This window comes from Lepisosteus platostomus, chromosome 3 (assembly GCF_059453375.1).
Source record: "Lepisosteus platostomus isolate fLepPlt1 chromosome 3, fLepPlt1.hap1, whole genome shotgun sequence".
NCBI lineage: Eukaryota > Metazoa > Chordata > Actinopteri > Semionotiformes > Lepisosteidae > Lepisosteus > Lepisosteus platostomus.
The window spans coordinates 79,760,684-79,779,591 of record NC_142613.1 but is presented as its reverse complement, the minus strand read 5'-3'; the positions used below and the strand labels follow the sequence as shown (position 1 = coordinate 79,779,591).

The window sequence follows — 18,908 nt, the reverse complement described above, 5'->3', positions numbered from 1 at the left end:
CAAGGGTAAGCATACTGCTGTCAGTTGAATATACTGTATAGAATATCAGGTTTTCATACTGATATACTGTACTGCATCCTAAATGCATTAGGAAAGCAGTCAAAACTTTTATTTTTGGCTTAAACTCAAGCACAGCAAATGTTTCTATACTTGTTAGTCAGTGCTCATTGAGTTGCAAGAGGACACTTTTACAGTAAATTTATACATTTTCTTTTCATTTATAAATGTTTTATGGTTACTTTAGAAATTATGTACCGATATTTTTTTTTCTATCTAGTGTATGAAATGAAAGTATAATCCGGCAATCTATCGTGAGATACTGTAAATCCTGGGAGAATGCAGATTCTTTCAGGATTCTTTGGGCTGTACTGTTTGAAGTTATCCTGAAATCGGTCACTTGCTCATATTCCAGGGACTTGCATTCAACCGAAAAGATGATTGTTTTAGACTAGCTGATATATTTTTTTAATCTGACTTTTTGAATCTAAGGCATTGATACACATTCTAGAAGTGGTAATTCTACATATGCTATTTCACCGGCCAAACCAAAGACCATACCTTTAACAAAAGCATAATTCGTCACTGAAATAGCAGCTTCCAATTAATAAAGCTTAAAGTGTCTAATTAAATGTACAACAGTGTTCACAATGTTCTTAAACCTACACAAGGAATTCACAAAATCAACACAAACAAATTTGTCACGCCAAAACAACTCAAACAATATAAAATCAAAGTGCTTTGAGTCCAGGAAATCTGAGCTTTGGATAGAACAAACTACAGTACCTAACCATTGTTACAGTACATTGACACAAAGTTACCAGGATTTGATTCTTGTTGAGCCAGTGCAAACAATTAAAGATAGCAGCTCACCTGCTGTCTGCTCTGCTCCAACGCATTCTCCAGTTCCAGCTTTACAGCTGCCGTCTCCTGCTGGTGGCTCTGTCGAAGGTGCTCGATTGCAGACGCATGAATGTGGTTCAGCTCTGAGCGCAAGGAAGCTGGAAAAAAATGTAGAATATAGAGGTTAATAAAAATATTTAATCTTGCAAAAATAAAAAGCAGGTAATGTATAGTCATGCACTGATGTGTTATCAAAAGTGTACTTCTTATTAGGCATAGAAAGCAACCAATTTAGAATCTTGTAAATAAACGAGAGATAATTTCTGAATTCACTGTCGTCCATGGGTTTACTCCTATAATTACATGTGATGCTTTAAATAATTGGTTTAATTTCTTGAAGTAGAAATAGTGTACTGGTAAAGTCTTAAACATACTACCAGTGACCCCAACAACACAGTAAAAATCTGAACATTTCTGCTGTATTTCATGTTTTATAGAAACATCTGTGATACTGCTAAAATCCCCAGTTTAAAATCTTTTCCTAATATTAGACATTATATTACACATAACATTTCCTAATATTAGACATCAGGCTCAACACAGTTAAATCTAAAGTTTCAAACTTAAAAATGTTTAGCATGGCCTTAGGAAACTTTCTTAATAAGTAGAGCACCAAGTTATTTTTTCTTTGAATTCTTAGACCAAGGGAAAAGAAATGACTTTTGTTGAAAATACTCTGCATAAAAATGCCCTTAAACGTAATGCAAAAGGTTAAATGCTGAAAAACAGTAAGGCTGCAAGCTCTCTTTACCAAGCATCGCTTTTCCTTCATCTTCCAGCTCGAAGCGAAGTGTTTGCAGCTCCTGCTCCGACTGCTGTTTGAGGGTCTCAATGCTCTGTCTGTGGGCCTCTTTCAGGCACTGCAGCTCTTCATAGTGCTGTTGCCTCAGTCGATCCTCGAGCTCCTTCAAGACAGATGGCAGGATGCTTCAGTGCTGACAGACTATCAGCTTCAGTAAGAAACAAGCAAATTGCCACAGCAGCACATTTAGGAGCTATAAAAATACTTAAACGCTGAAACTTTAAATTAAAATAAATCGCGATCAATAAGTAGTTTAACATATCAGTAGCCTATTTTGAGCTGAGCTGACAGACTGCATAACCATGAACAATGTATCAATACCATTTACAAATCAATATAGCAAAGTTTTCTATAGATCAAATTATGTTCTGCAAACTGTATGTAAAAGTCAAACCTAGTAAACCAAATGTAAAAATATAATTCATTTACAGTATATAGGCATCTATAAGTGATGAAATGGCACAGTGATGTTGTGGTTAGCAGTGGGTCCTTGGTTTGATTTTGGCATGGGGTGTATTTATATGGAAGCTCTTTGAAAAGCTCTTTGAAAGAGTGCCATAAGATCTTTAATGACCAAACAAGTATTAACATAAGTATCTCATCTGACAGACAGCACCTCCTAATGCACACTGTAGCAGCACTGGTTTGGTTCTTACGGTCCACAAGGAAAAGTGTCATCTGCTGGTCCACTACACCCCTCAGAGCAGCAAAACAGTTTTCCTTAGACGTCTCCCATCACAGCACCGACTCTGTGTTCTGATGAGATTGGGCTACAAGGTGGTAATACTGCTCTTGTTTTTTCCAACAGTCCACAAAGTGGCATTCAGATTAATTAGTGTCTCTAAATTGCTTCCCATACAGTTTGTGTGCTGGAGAGAGCATGTGTGTGTTTGCCCTGCAATGGACTGGCCAGCCCGTTATGCTCTGTACCTGCTACAGCTCATCGTCCATGTCTGAGTATAAAAGAGATACTGAAAATGGATGGAACCAATCTAATAAAGCTGACAAGTTACTTAACTACATATAAATGGAAACATTTCAAATTATTTTGAGCATGTGGTGCATTGATTCTCTTTGACACTTCCAAAATGAATACCCATGGATACCAGAAAGGGGAAGAAAACCCCCAGCACAGGTGTTCGAAACCCCACCTGCAGTGATGAACATGAAAAACTGCTATCCTAATGTTCATATTGATTAAAAATATTAAATAGTAAACCATCTCAAAATGTCAAGCAGTATTTTGTGGGTATTATGACAGATAGTAGTGAGCTGTAAAACTGTAAAAAAACACTTATTCCCATTACTCACACAACAGAACCTTCATTTAACAATACAATTTCATGATCACACTTTACTACTAATAAAATACTATGCTGCCAGGACGTACTGTACCATTAAAATGAGAATGTCAGTGGCTGGATTTCAATTGGAATAAATTTACTTCTCGTTTCTCCCTTCAGTGGACCATTCATTGTCTCTATCCAGAAATTAAAAGGTCATAACTTCACTCGTGACATGATTAAGGTCACGTGCTGCCTGAAGCACTGCACTGCAGAATAGAAATCAGAAAAGCCAATAACTGTTGCAATGCTTTTACCAATGCTGACAGGCTGAAAGAATAGACATATTCACATTGATAAAACCTCCAAATTCTAAACTGTTGAGTTAGGTCCAATCTAAAAAATGCATTAGATTGAGAGAGACAGTTTTTATTACCCCCAAGGGGCATTTTGATTGCTATAAGAATTTTATTTCTGCATAAAACTGGAAAAACAATGAGGGAAAAGAGTACAACAATGCAAAATGTCTAAGTCTTTTTCACAATATTTTATACTACCTATTAATATAATAGGTAAAGTATTCATTGGAAAATTTGTATTTTAATACAGACAAAACAGATACATACAAAACAGCTTTTATATTGTCACGTCTGTCTGGAGTGCATCACAGTGCTTGAAAGTCAAAGCACCACCATTCTTTAAAAGTAAAACCCTGTGTAACCCTGGGAATGGATGCACAGCTGGTCTTATTTGATCATGTCCCTGATTCAGAAAACATGGCAATTGTGCGTATTTTTAACTAACTTTAGCTAAACTAATTGTCAGCATTTATGCTATGTTGGAAAAATGGGTCCCAAAACAGGATAAGAAGATGATACCGAAATCCGGAGAGAAGAAACAGAAGCTAGAGAAAGAGTAAGAGGTCTCTCTTTCAACGACCTCAGAGATTAGAATAATTCTTTTTGAGCACTTAACATACCTGCTTTAGGCTGTAAGTAAGGGTTGTTGACTGTTGTGTTAAATAGGGGAAATACTGATTTGTGGTATTCACCTGGCTAAAACAAATCTCACATTTGTTTAGTGATATATACAAATTGTTTAATAATGTTTGGCATCTTTTTGGGGATTCATTTAACCATGAGATATATCTTTCATTGGATAAGAGAGATAAGTCCCTTTTTGCCTTTACGGTATTTGTGCTAAGACAGAGGGTAAATTCTCTTTTTCAGTGTCTGGAAAGGGATGCATTCTGTTTCTCACAGATCTATAGATATCTGTAGCAGACTTTGTGTGATGTTTTTGTAAATAAAAATTTGCCCTTTTAAAGTTTGAAGCTTGGTTTTCACTTTGCTTACACACTGGCTCATGCATTTCCAGACAATGGAGAGTATACAGTTGTTATCTTTTAGAAATTCTGCTTGCTTAGCAAGGTGGCTTCAGGACCTGATTAGATTTTGATTTAATTTTATATTTATCTTATAATCATAACCCCCTGTCTTAAAACAGTATTATAACAATTAATCCACCACAGACATATGGTTTTTCATTTGAAAATATCTATTTTTTTTCCCTTGGAGCTACAGTTCTGGGGTTTGAATGTCCCCTTGTTTGACAGGACAGTTTGTAAATTGAAGTTACACTGCTCACAGTCAATATTTGTTCACTAATTGGCTGTGAAGCAAATGTAACCATGAGAAGAAATTTCATTACAAGTTGATGTGATTGATAGTGATCACTATACACAAATTAAAAACACTAATGGGTCAGTACATAATTAAATTGATGAGTGAAAAATCAATACGATTCTATGTGACATTATCACAAGGTGCTTAACACGTGTAGTTAAGAAAACACAATTGCGATGAAGAGATATACAACATTTAAACAGAAGTGACTTTGAGTGGGCAAAACATTAAAGCCTAGCAAATCTCTCTGTTATTCTGAAATTTTAGACTGGGTTCCTAGCAACGGAGGAACCCACAGTGATTTCTTCATTGTCCTGAGAAACGAGCAAAATGCTCTTTGATTTTTTCTTTCAGAGCATGTTTTAAAGCAACATTTCTTTCCTTCTTCAAGACAAAATGTATGGCATAAAATGTTATCTGAAAATAATAAGATATGATACAATACTACTTTATTGTTTCTATTCTCATAAATGTCTTCTATTGCAATCATGCAACACATACTCCAACAACACACTTCTTAGTCCAATCACATCTCATTAATTCTTGAAATTAATACGTATTATGAAGGAACCTGAGTACCAAAGGGAGATATAAAAGAGAAGACTTCAAGTTCAAAGGTGGAAAAGCCCCAGGTACTGTACCACTGCTGCTGGCTGTTTCAACTTTGCTGTCTCCTCTCTAGTGACACAGTCCAGATTAGAAAAGGCAAAGCCACGATTTAACCCCGCACTGCACAGGAGCCTATACTGGATGAGCCACAGATTGCACATTTTAATGTAAATTGTAATGAAGTTTTCAACTTTACTCTTTTCTTTCCCAGTGTAGACACTGTGTTGTAAATACATTGAGCACTTGAGCTTAGCCAACTGTCTTCTAATAAAAAAAATTAACTTATAATTTTTTGGGATTTTGGCATGTAGAAATTTAGCAACATGCACAAAGCCATTAAAACTGCACAGAAACAACAAGGACAGTTCCCTCGACCCCCAGGTAACACTGACTGCTTTCAAACCCCGCAAACCAAACCCTCCTGTCAGCTATCGCCCACCCTTTGGGAGCATGAAGTCACGGACAGATTATAACATTGCCATCGTTAGAACCATCACTGTCTGCACCACAACACTATACAGTATGTGTTTGTACTAATTAAAGTATCACAGTGATCTGTAGGATTACTTCTCTTCCTGATTTATATCAGTGATCGGGATTTGGTACACAGTCACATCCACAATAATTGGCACCCTTGATAAGGATGAGCAAAAGGCTTTATAAAATAAACAACATAGATAATGAGCAATATTTTACGGAAAAAAAATAGAAAAAAATATATTTTTGCATTCCAATGTAATTGCTCAAAAATCATGTTTTGTTAACAAGAACTGTATTAATTTTATTTCTCACAAAGAAGGGTGTCAAAATTATTGGCACTGTGTGAAGGAGCAGCTCCGTTGGGACCACTTTCCACAGAAACTCTGGGGACATGAGCTGCAGGAAGACAGCTGGTCAGGTGACTGTTTAGCAAGCAGGAGGCACAGGCTGCCTGTGTCAGTCAGTGCCATCTGGAGAACAGAAGGCAGAGCCTCTGTGAGCCACTCACCAGAGAGAGAACAACTGACTGATAACCGCAGGAATCTGTACATTTTTCTGAAACAACTGTGAGTTTTGAACATGTGGAAGTTTTGACACTTATATAGCGCTCTTTTGGCTGCTCCACTCAAATCACTTTACAGTCATGGGGATCCCCTCCACCAGTGTGCAGCCCCACCTGGCTGATGCGGCGGCCGCCAGAGTGCACCAGAATGCTCCCCACACACCAGCTCTCGGTGGGGAGGAGAGAGTGATGAAGCCAGTTCAGAGATGGGGGTCATTAGGAGGCCATGATTAGTAAAGACCAATGGAAATTTGGCCAGGACACCAGGGTAACTACTACTCTACTCTTTTTGAGAAACGCCCTGGAATTTTTAATGACCACAGAGAGTCAGGACCTCGGATTTTACATCTCATCCGAAGGACAGCACCTATTTTACAGTATAGTGTCCCCAATCACTATACTGGGGCATTAGGACCCACATGGACCGCAGGGTGAGCACCACCTGCTGGCCCCACTAACACCTCTTCCAGCAGGAACATTAGTTTTTTCCAGGAGGTCTCCCATCCAGGCACTGGCCAGGCTCACACCTGCTGAGCTTCAGTGGGCTGCTGGTTGTGAATTGCAGGGTGATATGACTGCTGGCGTTTTGAGAAGAATCTTAGGAGACTAAGTGAGTTGTTGTTTTGAAGCCAGTATGATGGTAACAAAAGGAACTTAGGCTTTTGTTTTGGTTTGTGATGTTTTTGATTTTCCCACACTGCACATGTGACAACACAACACCTGGGGCGCGAACATGGGTCTCCTGTGTAACGCAACAGGAAACCATGAGCTAAAGGAGACCTCCCCCAGCCCAAGCAGCTGAGGTCCCTGCTAGGTGCAGGGAGGGCGATGACGTCACTGTATCCGAACTAGCTCCGCTACACACATAAAGAGCACTGGTGTTTTTTTTAACCTTATAGCTGTGTAGATATGTCTGTCGGCCTGGATGCACCTATTTTTAAACTTTCCATTACGACATGCCTATCAGATTGTTACAACACCTTACAGATTCTCATAAATAAAATCCAACAAAATTAAATCTGCATTAACATTCTACTTTTTATGTTCATCTTAGTCTTAAGGAAATGTATTTTGTTCTTCCTTGGCTTCCTGTTTCACTGGGGTATAAACAGTATAAATGAGATAACAAGCATGTAAAATCCCTCTACCATCCATCACCATGGGGGAAGGTAAAGGACTCACCTTTAAAAATCAGAAGAGACACATTGCTGTTGACCTTCAGAAATCAGGCATTGCGAACAAAAATAAACTAAGCACACCACTTACTGCTATTACTTAAGAAATGTAAAACCCCTGGAACAGTGGTACACCTGTCTGGTGGAGATTTGAAACGTATCTTGCTCCCAAGCATCCAAGCACAGTGAGGAAGATGGCTCAGGAGGCAAAGATAATGCAAGGGCCACAGCTGGAGAATTACAGAACTTGGTGGATTCTTGGGGTCAACAAGTCTCCAGATCTACAATCAGACATCACCTCCAAGCTAATGGGCGATTCGGAAGGGCTGCCAGAAAACAAAAACTTTTACCAACCAACTAATAGAACTGCCTAGGCTTTGCAAAACAGCACTGGCACTTGGACTGGAACAGGCTGCTATGGTCACATGTGACGAAAATAGGGCTCTCTGGTCAGGCAAACCAGCAGTAGGTGTGGCATCAAAATCACTTCAAAGTTTGCAAAGAAGCTGGAAGAGATGGAAACGACCCACAACATGGGGAGGCTCCAAGATTGAGAGTGGAATTGAACCCAGGACCCTGGAGCTACAAGAGAGCAGCTTTGTTCTCCATGCCACCACACAGCCCGTTTATCAGGATTGTAATCCCTCCTCTTAAGGGTCTCCGGCTCTTTCACAGTTTAGTTGATTATGTGCACCTGCTTCCAATCCTGCCCCTCCTTATCTCAGCCGGACGCTCTCGCTTCTCCCAGCTCTGCAGTGGAAGACGGACACCCGGAGGCCCGCCTACCACCAAGTCTCCCTACGTCCGCGGCTTGAGGGCATAGGCCTCCAATCGGTCTCCTGACCCAGCTGAGTCTGGGGCTCAGACCGCCTGGCCACGTCATCCCATTTTTATTCCCCGTCCCTGTACCGGATCCCGTTCCGGTTTTTAACTGTGTCTTGTTTGTGTCATGGATGGAGCTAATGGATTTGGACCTTGGACTTCGCCCCGGACTTCCCCCTGGACTCCCTTGGACATTTTTGCCTTGGGCATGCCCCCCACGCACCAGTTGACTGTCATCACGCCTCCCTGTTCATCCACCTGCCCTGATCCTCATCGTTTCCTCCCCATGTCTGTTTCACTCCCTTCTGGATTCTGGTTCTTAAGTCTAATGGTCTGTGCATTAATAATGCACTCCTGACTGTGTTTTCCCCGTAGCCCTTTTCCACTCCCTTCCGGATTATACCGTCTGCATAAGGTCCAGTACTACGCATCGTAATACCATTGAAATAACAGAACTGCAGAACTGCAGAAATTAAGAGAGCGGGGATAAATAATAAAGCAAAGGTATATTCTTCTAGGAAAAACTTTTCATCATGAAATAAGTAATACTAAATTAAGCTTTGATAAGGCTTGCAGCATATTAATATTAATAACCTGGGTAAAACGACTGCTGGAAATCAGGAATTTTAATATTGCTCTGTTTTACCTGGTATTAATGATATTCTTCAATAAGTATAACATCAGTAGGCCAAGCATTTTGTTTCATTTTTGTATCAGAGTACATGAGAATAAATATTTTCTTTTCCTTAAACCTTCCAGTCAACGTACATAAGAAACTTTAATTTTCTTTTCCAAAAACCCCTCTAGTCAAAGTACAAAAGAATCAACAAGTCCTCCAGCTTATCTCTGCTTATTCTTTGCCTTCTTCATCAGTTACATTGCCAACTGCTGCTGTCAACCCTATATTCTATAACTGTTTTTTCACCATCCCCCGCTCTGTATCTAGGTACTACAGCCCAGTCATTTACTTAATATATTTCAGAAGAAATGCACTCAGTATAATTCATTTTTAATTCATTCATTAGCTGCGCAGTAAGTTTTGGTCTAATTATGGGCCTGCAATCCACCCATCCATATTGAGTACTCTTGCTTTAAAGAATAAAATATTTAAACTGGGCAGAGAGAAGTTATTGCACATTCCTGAACATTATGAAGCATTATATTATTAAGGCAAAACCTCAAATTTCTCTGTGTTTTTATGTCTTCTTAATTGACATGCTAAGATGCTGCAATGATAGAACAGGAAATATAAATCCACAAAATGATATATCCAGAGCCAGTATCGTGTGAGAATCCATTCAGTGTTATGTAAATAAGAATTAGCCCGGCCATAGAGCAAATATATCTTACTGTGCAGAAGCAACTCATTTTATCCAGCCATTATTAGAAAGCCACTTGCCACTCTAAGGGCTGTGGCAACCCGGAGCTCTTTCAGGAAGCATTTGACAGGACAAACCTGGATGGTCATCCAGCACAGACACACATGCATGCAGTCATACACAGGAGAAATTTTAGAGAGTTAACTTAGGCAGCATGTTTTTAAAAGGAGGGAGGGAACCAGGATACCCTGAGAAAACGCCCGTGGACACTAAATTAAAAATGTGATGCTGCCTGTGTAATGTTTGAGCACTCAGTTTCAAATCAGTCTAGGTCTGGATTTGCGTCATCGCACATAAGTTGTTGTAAATCCATCTGCAAGGCCACCCACTCACTTAAAAAGGCAAGGCCTCAAAATCTAGGATCTGCAATGACGTATCCGAGACGGACCCCCATGAGAAAAGACTTCAGTGCTTAGTTGTGGTTATCAGTGAGAGTGAAGCAGTGCCCCGGCGATTGAGATCAGCACCTTCAAGCCCTGCTGCCTGGCCTCCTCCAGGCTGTGCATGGCGATGCAGTGGGCCTCCTGCAGGGACTGCTCCCTGTGCTGGTGCACTGCCGCCATCTCCTGCAGCTGCTGGTGGAGGTGCTCGCGCTCCTGGTTGAACTGCGCCTGCAGCTGCTGAAGGGAGCTCTGCGACTGAGAGAGCTGCATTTCCAGGCTTTGCTTCAGCAAGGAGATCTGGGGAGCGTGGATGAGAAACACACATCACAACACTCCTAAAAGACCTGCAACTGCTTTTAGAAAAAAGCATCTGAAGTGTATCAACATGGGAACTATCTCTGTGCACATTTTAAAATAACTTTTATTTGTGCATTTTAAGTTCCAGGATATCTGCTTAAATCAAACCAGATTAGAAAAATGTGTGTGGGTCAACCACCCTCAAAACAAATCAGTTTATTATATTTATTATATTTTAACCTTTTCTACCCTTTAATATCAGATCTTTAAAAATAAACGTGAAAATAGAATGCATATAAACATAAAATTGTGTCAAAAACTTGTCTGTCACCAGCAATTATTACAATGCCATACCCACAGTGCATTGTGCAGTAGTTACCTGCATAATTTCTGCCTTTTTTTTGTAATTTATTAAAAAACGTTTTATGTTACATTAAAGGGGGAACAATACACACCCACCATTGCAGCATTCACATTATGTGTGTGCCATAAAACAGATGAAAAAACTTTTCTTGTGCTGTACAATTTATAACCAGTTCATTTCTCTATAAACATTACTGCTCTATGTAAAGAAGTTAATTTTGGTTTATGTAGTTTATGTAAGTAGGTAGCTGTGTCAGCATGGGTAAGCTGCAAAGGAACAAGTAAAGGTTTATTCCATGCTGAAAAGAGAAGAAAGGAAACACAACATTTCAGGTGGGGAGCCTTCTTCGGGTGTGAGCTCATACAGTTGAAATGTTGTTTCCTTTCTTCTCTTTTCAATTTAGGTTGATTATCAAAATAGCCTGCAACTGTGACTGATATCCCACTTAAAAGTTAACACTTAATTGACATTCTACGTAAAAAAGGCACACATTTAAAGCATATTATTACCTTTTAACAATAAAATTGATTATCTTTAAATATATCATTAAAATGATAACATTCTACAATAGAAGATAAATTCTATAGCTTCATGAAGAAATTACTGACTCATTAGAATGGAAATATAAACACATATATTCACATTTTAATCCAACGTGCAGTAAGAGTTAATTCAGTGCATATAAACGGAAATAAACATAATGGCCTTTCTTAAATAGTTAGTGTTCATGCACATTGCCTGATAACTTGATGATGTTAGTTTCATGTCAGCGGTTATTTTAAAGATGAAGAAAGTCTTCCCTTTGCATATTAGTAGCTAAAAGCCATACGCAAACGAGCACATTCAGTCAAGAAGGATCAGAACAACTGAAGTAGATTCGTCTAACCCAAGAAGAGCAGGCACTCCAAAAGCTTGAATGAACCACCTTTGAAAATAAAAAACCACCCTGCTCTCTTCACTGAAACCAGCATCATATTGTGCAAGCCAGAGCAGGTAGAAATGAAAAGGATCTTGCAATGCCAACATGCAGATCACACAGAAATATTGAACAATATAGCAAAGCAGCAAGTGTGTGAGTGAACCTCACTTACATTACTGATTGATTTATGTAAAGCTTCACCAAGAGATTGCCGCTATGAGGAAAAAAAATCACAGGAAGAAAGGGACATGTTCAGAAACCAACTGAGCAAAATAAAAAGGAAGGGACGATACAATACAAACATCTGATGTGACAAATTGGTAGTTTCAAAAGGAGTGCAGTAAAAATGACAATGTAAGGGCAGACATTTTCTTAGTCTACAGCTAAACTGTACTCAAAACAGAGAACAAAAAAATGGGAGGTTTAATGGATTACTCTACAAAGCAAAACAAAATAAACTAAAGCCACAGAATCTTTTATTTTCTAAAGGTTACTTAATAGATATATTTAGGTAGGCTGGGTTGAAGATATTGCCTCACCCTACATAAAACACAGTGGATGAAAATCAAGCTCCCACAACGTATCCCCTCCAGCTGAAGCCTCTAAACCCTGGTTCACTGCGTGGAGCCCGGAGGCCTCCAGTCACGTACTGTGATGACAGGACTGGGTGTAACTACAGCTCCTCGTGGGCAGCTGAGACATGACTGACAAGTTTGACATTCGTTGCTGTTTTAAGGACTTTGTTGCTTCCTATAAATCACCATTCATTTTTTGATCTGGTTTATATCTTTTCTCCATAGGATTGCGATCTGGCTGTGATTGTCAGAGAGCCTAGCCTAGCCCAGACCGAGACTCTGCACGGAGACTCTGGGATCCCAATAAAGTGGGCTATTGGGAGCACTTCCTGCATTCTTGGAAGATTAAACTATTAAGGTAAAGACTGTGGCAACCCTGGACCCTATCAGAAAGGAATAGTGCCCAAGGTGAGACTATTTTCTGGATCCCCTGCAGCAAGTCACCTCTTCCCTTCCTGAACAAAGACTATTTAACCGCACAGCACACACAGATGCTGGAATATGAGTGCAGATGTGTTTAAAAATAGAAAGATATTGCCCAACTGATGAATCTGTCTTGACCACAGTTCGGTCACTGAAAGTTATTAGTGATTTATTTCAGTTTTTTATACAGAACCTCTAGTTTTAAAAACAAACAATAATTATTCAAACCAGATGGCTAAAAGTATTTTAAAATCTAGATGTCTTTATGTCGAACAATGGAGACCCCCTCCACTAATGTGCTTGCTTCATGACTGTGTTTTTGCTCCTGACTGAGGGCCTGCAATCTTGTGCAAAGGTTTGACTTGGGCTACCTGATCAAGCAGGTCTTCCACCTTCTTCTGCCAGCTCTCCTTGGCAGTGTTCATCTCTTGATCTTTGTGCAAGGTCAGCTGAGCCAGAGCCGACTTTTTACCCTCCTCATGCTCCTCTCTCAGCTCCTCTCGCAGCTTCTTACACTCCTGCCTGAAACAGGACTCACAATGTTCAAAATGTTCCAGTCGCATTAATCTCCAGTGTCCATGACACACCCGTGTCATGAAAACAATGCTTTTTAAGAACAAGCAATTGCAAACAGAGATGGTGACATAACTGAGATATTTTAATACTGCCTTTAAACCCTTAAACTAGAATTTTACTTCATTATCCCCAAGGGGCTCTTTGTTTTACAGTGTATAGAAAACCCACAAACAAAACACAAATACACAAAAGAATCGGTTGGTTTGTCAGCGTTGTAGCCACAAGTATAAAAAGGAACTTGACCCTATTTGTTTTTAAATGAGGAAATCTGTATCGGCATTCTGAAGGGAGTAATTGGAAGTCATTAAACAGAGGGTGGTAAGAGTCCTCTAAAATGGAATATGCTTTTCGCAAAACATGTAACTGCTAGACACAGAGACACTTGAACCAGAAGCCCAGATTAATGACTTTCTGACATACAACTAACTAGTTCATCGTTACTCCCAAACCAGCAAATTAAGGGAAATGTTAAAGCAAATTCAATAAAAGACTAATAAAACATGATCAACAATAAATTGTCAACCTTTAAATGTTTAAGCTTTCTTAAGAAGATTGTGTTGACCTTTTTTATTTAAAAAAATGTTTATATTTATATTAAATATTTGTAATGTAATGTAAATATTAACTGTATCCGTCAGTTTGTCAAGATCAGAACATGAATGCATAAACATGTCCCAGTTGTAGCTACCACTTGTTATAAGTTCTTAACATATACAGTGAGAAGTATCAATGGCAAATCGGCATAGTTTATCAAAGAATATTGATATTATATATAATACATTCTCAAATAACTTTATTTCAGATACAGAGTGCTTAAAGCGGAACCATTAACATTGCAACTAGTGTAGGCTATGATGTACTGACTGGTTAAGCTTACTTGATCCTAGGCCGCTGTGACAGGGGCTTGACAAACATGACCAGTCCTGACACTGACAGTTATGCCATTACTAAGACCCATTTTTGCATCATCAGGGAGGCTCATAACATTAATCTTTCATTTAGCATTGTTTGATCATTACAGCAAATGTAACTGAAAGAAGTACAAGCTGTTTTACAAAAATATATATAATATATAATATGTACATAATCTACGTAGTAGAGCACTACACTGTGGTCTTGTGATTTTACACACCACAGCTGTTTGATATACACTTCATTTTCAGTGAGCTGGGTGATGGTTAAGCATGAATCTGTAAATAATTCTGATCCAGATGTGGTTCTTTTATGATGTTATGGATTTCAGCAGATCCTTAAAACTGAATGACATGTTCTGTTAGTGGAGAAAGGCATATTCAATATATGATTATAAATCAGCTATTTTTACTTCATTCTTAAGTTTTTATTTTTACTTAATTTATTTCATTTTGAAGTACATTCATTTTGAAACTTCAAACAAGTAAAAATACTAACAATGTCTTACAACTTTGGACACTTATACAAGTTTACAAGAGCCAATCATTTTGCAAATATTTGAAACAATCACTTATAATGATACTATTTCTCATTAGACAGTCAATTCGATAGAAGAAAATATTCCAGAAAAGCATTTTACTGTAAATTAGTTTCTCAAGGTGCCATAAGAATGTCCAACACTTAGAGAGTAACACCAAAGTGGCCATGAAATGCCAACCTAATCACTAGCAGCTGGAGGAAAGTTTTGGCTTGTAATCCAGGCCTGAAATGTGTTTATTCTTTCTTTTATTCACACTTACTTCCATCCTATTTTAAAGGAGCACATAAACTAATTTTATATTTCATTTGACTACTTTAAAGCTAAAGCTTTACATGCATTCTAAGATCTTGTAGCAATTAATATTCATATGCAGCACGGCATTAAAAGCATTTTACAAATCTTAATGCTCAGTGGAATAATGCACATCTTCACTCCAGTTATGTGAAAGTAAATAATTTTCTTGCTGTGCATATCTAATAAACACACATCTACTAGTACTCCACTTCTGCATCTGAAACTGCTCATTAGAAGCACAAACAAATTGAGACAAGAAAGCTGTCAGAGCTTCATAACCATCCATTTGTGGGATTATAGCACTTTACTTCAATTCGTCTATCTCCTTTTATTGTATTCTTTAAGATTTCTTATTATGATTTCAAAAGGATTTCTCTAGATCGAGCATGCAGCAGCATTATTTTGTGATAGCTGATTAAAGTTTCTAGCTCTTTTGTCAGTGCTGCTGGAGGTTCTTTGTCAACATTGCTGAGAAATAAAAACAGTTTTATCTTTACTGACAACTTAATAATGTGCCTTCGCCTCTAAAACTTTAAAACATACCCACAAGTAAAAACATCAAAGTCATTTTTAGGGGAAGTATGAACTACATACTGTCTATAAGCCTTTAAGAATATTGCCATTCCAGCTGTCAGGTCTTGCCTTCTGAAATTCTGCTATTGGTTGACTCAAGTGCTGTTTGTCTAAATGATTATAACGTGTTTGTCTCCAACTGTAAATGACAAAATACGCGTTGACTCTAATAGGATCACTAACACATATCTTCCAGCACTTCAGGTTAAACAAAATATCATTGGTGTAGCTAATTATCTGCAATAAGAAGCATTCACCACACATTAACCATTATCCAGAAGAGATAAATGAAAGCTCAAACCAACTGTTTTCATTTGAGAATGATTCATACTTTAGAAAAAAGACTTGCAAAAACATTTTCCAGTCTTTTGACATGAGCTTATTTGTTTGTAATCCACTAAGAAGTGACAGGTTAAATTATTTCTCCAATTCAAATATGGACAAGAATGCATGCTTCAAAAGAATATATATTTCAACATATTTTTTCTCAATTAAGTTTTGAATCATTTTAAAATTGCTAAAAATAACAGAATCTAATTATAATACTGTTCAAAAGGCCCATTTTAATATATCACTTTAATATAAAAATGCCTCAGTGATTTATTACTATGCAGTACAGGAGAACAGAACAGTTTTCTTACATTCTCTATTGTTCCTGTCAGCTAAATTCTTAAAGTAATATTTAGTTTCTAGAACTATTTTAATAGTAAAGACAAAAACAATTTATAAACTATTTAAATTTATTCCATATATAACCCACACCAAATACCATACTAGCCTGGTTCTTAAATATACTAATAATGTACATAAACGATTTATGTTTCTGTGTTATAACAGTGTTTATTTTAGTCCAGCTTTTGCTTAAGGAGTTAAGATGTTAAAAGGTTTAGGAATTACAAATTGGTCCTAAACTTGGAATAAATAAATATCAACAGGCTATATAATTGCTAATCAGCCCAATATATTATTTTGCTCAGTCTAATAACAGTGATATTTGTATCACCAACCAACTGGGATAAAAACCACCTGCACCCGACGATCACACACTTACACATACTGAAGTAGGAAAAGACGGGCTCCCAGCACAGCGAGGAGAGATGGATTCAAGCGGAGAGTGACTTTGAGAAACACCCATGGGGAGTAATGTATGTACTGTAAGTAATTTCGAACGTTGCAACGCATCAGCGGACTGCTCTACGAGAGCTTTGGAAGTAATCTGTCGTGACAAGAAGAGATACCTTAGGGTTTCTGTCCACTTCAGCTCCAGCTCCAGAGCAACTTTGTCCATTTTAAGCTTTTCTTCCTCTTTAATTGAAATCAGCTTTGCGTCATGCTGCTGTTTCTGTTTTTCCATCTCTCCCTGTGGAAAGGCAGGAGTAACATTGAAGTCTGCACAGGATTAAATCACAAAAACCTCAGGTAAAAATGTTTTAGATAGCACTTACCGTATATATTAATTGTTATACATGTGTACATACTGAAAGAAAACTGTACTTTAAATTCATATGTGAGATTTATGCTATAATAAATTTATACAGCCGAATACAATATTTTAATTTGCAAATATTAATTAAATATCAGTATTTAATCACAGCTATTCATTTACAATAAATATAAGGTATTTAATCACAGCTATGTTCTTGTTTAAAAGGGCTGCCATTACAATGACATCAAAGCAAACTAGATTAATCACCAATGTACCCTGGTGTAATAAGACAAAATATAAAAATAAACTCAGCTAGATGCAGTATTTGGGAGCTAAGCAGTGAAATACACCTGTACCTGTACCTGTAAATTAAAATATTTTCATATTATTAATATTAAAAATTATTTTTTCAGTAAGGCAGGTACGGGCTTGTGTGTGTGTGCCTGTGTTGGACTGGTGTCCTGTCCAGGGCGTACCCTGCCCTGCGCCCGTTGCTTGCTGGGATAGGGTTAGGGATAGGCTCTGGCTCCCTCATCACCCTGAATTTGATTAAGCGGTTAGACACTGGATGAACTGATATTATATTATATTGCAGGACTTTGGTGTGATGTAGTGAGCTCTTGGCTTCCTGTTAAGAAAAGCTGCAGGATGGGACACAGCTGGTATGAATGAGTAGTGGGCACTCTGAGGGTGGGAGATTCTATGTGAGGAAAAGGATTTGTCTGAATAGGCTCTGTGTGGAATTAGCCACTGCTCTGGGCTAAGAGGCTTATATGACGGGAAGATATGGATTTCACTCTGTATTTCGGAAACAGCCTAGAAGAACAGGGAATGTGAGCCAATCTAGAGGGAAGTTTTAACTAGTCATGCTCCAAATACAGTCCAGGGGACAGAGTTGAGCCCCAAATACAGACCAGGGGACAGAGTTGAGCCCCAGATACAGTCCAGTGGACAGACTCGTGCCCCAGATGCAGTCCAGTGGACAGACTTGTGACCCAGATACAGTCCAGTGGACAGACTCGTGCCCCAGATACAGTCCAGTAGACAGAATTGAGCTGCAGATACAGTCCAGTGGACAGAGTTGAGCCCCAGATACAGTCCAGTGGACAGAATTGAGCTGCAGATACAGTCCAGTGGACAGAATTGAGCCCCAGATACAGTCCAGTGGACAGAGTGTAGCCCCAGATACAGTCCAGTGGACAGAATTGAGCCCCAGATACAGTCCAGTGGACAGAACTGAGCCGCAGATACAGTCCAGTGGACAGAATTGAGCCAGACCACCTTCCAGATTATTTAGAATCACCTTTGTATGGCTCCAGTCTGTGCTGCCCTGATTCCTCATCCCCTTCTCTTTTACAGAACAATGCCTTAGGATCAGAACAGTCCCTGGACGCTGGGGGATGGGAGTGCCCTATCACCTCTTCTGTGGTGATGAGTCATTAAGGTTTGTCAGTCATTACATAATTAGAATAATATTTTTCAAACAACTGAGGAACATAAATTCTGCGGGATTAACAAATTAAAAAAAACAAAGTTTCCATAAAATTCTAAGACTTGAATGAAATTCTGATATTGATACTGATATTATATAAGTATAATGCATGTATTTTCTTTTTATTCTATCAGATCATAAAGGGCAGATTTGATTTTAATTGTCTCTCTAATACATCTGTTCTGCCTATTCATTTTCTGACTACTTAATCCAATACAGAGTGGCAGGAGGTGAAGCCTATCCCAGCAAGCAACAGGCGCAAGGTAGGGTAAACCATGAATGGGAACCCTGTCCATCTCAGGGCAAACACACAGACAGAAGCACACATGCTCACACCAGGGCCAGCCTTCTCAGAAGCCAGTTACTCTACCAGTATGTCTTTGGACTGTGGGAGGAAACCAGAGAACGGGTCTGGAATTGAACCCGGGACCCCAGT

The 18,908-nt window shown here is 38.6% G+C and overlaps 1 protein-coding gene across 4 annotated transcripts in view; it reads right to left on the bottom strand.

Annotated features, from left to right (window-relative positions):
* Positions 1-18,908, bottom strand: part of fam184ab (family with sequence similarity 184 member Ab) — a 142,277-nt gene that overhangs the window by 42,331 nt on the left and 81,038 nt on the right. For 3 of the 4 annotated variants that reach the window (XM_088627020.1, XM_088627018.1, XM_088627021.1), the window contains exons 8-13: positions 16,793-16,914; positions 13,030-13,180; positions 11,833-11,874; positions 10,165-10,377; positions 1,652-1,805; positions 871-998 (exon numbers count right to left, since the gene is read on the bottom strand). In XM_088627020.1, coding sequence (XP_088483146.1) covers positions 871-998; positions 1,652-1,805; positions 10,165-10,377; positions 11,833-11,874; positions 13,030-13,180; positions 16,793-16,914 — 810 coding nt within the window. The remainder of the gene's footprint in view (positions 1-870; positions 999-1,651; positions 1,806-10,164; positions 10,378-11,832; positions 11,875-13,029; positions 13,181-16,792; positions 16,915-18,908) is intronic. The other variant, XM_088627019.1, reaches the window with a different exon arrangement.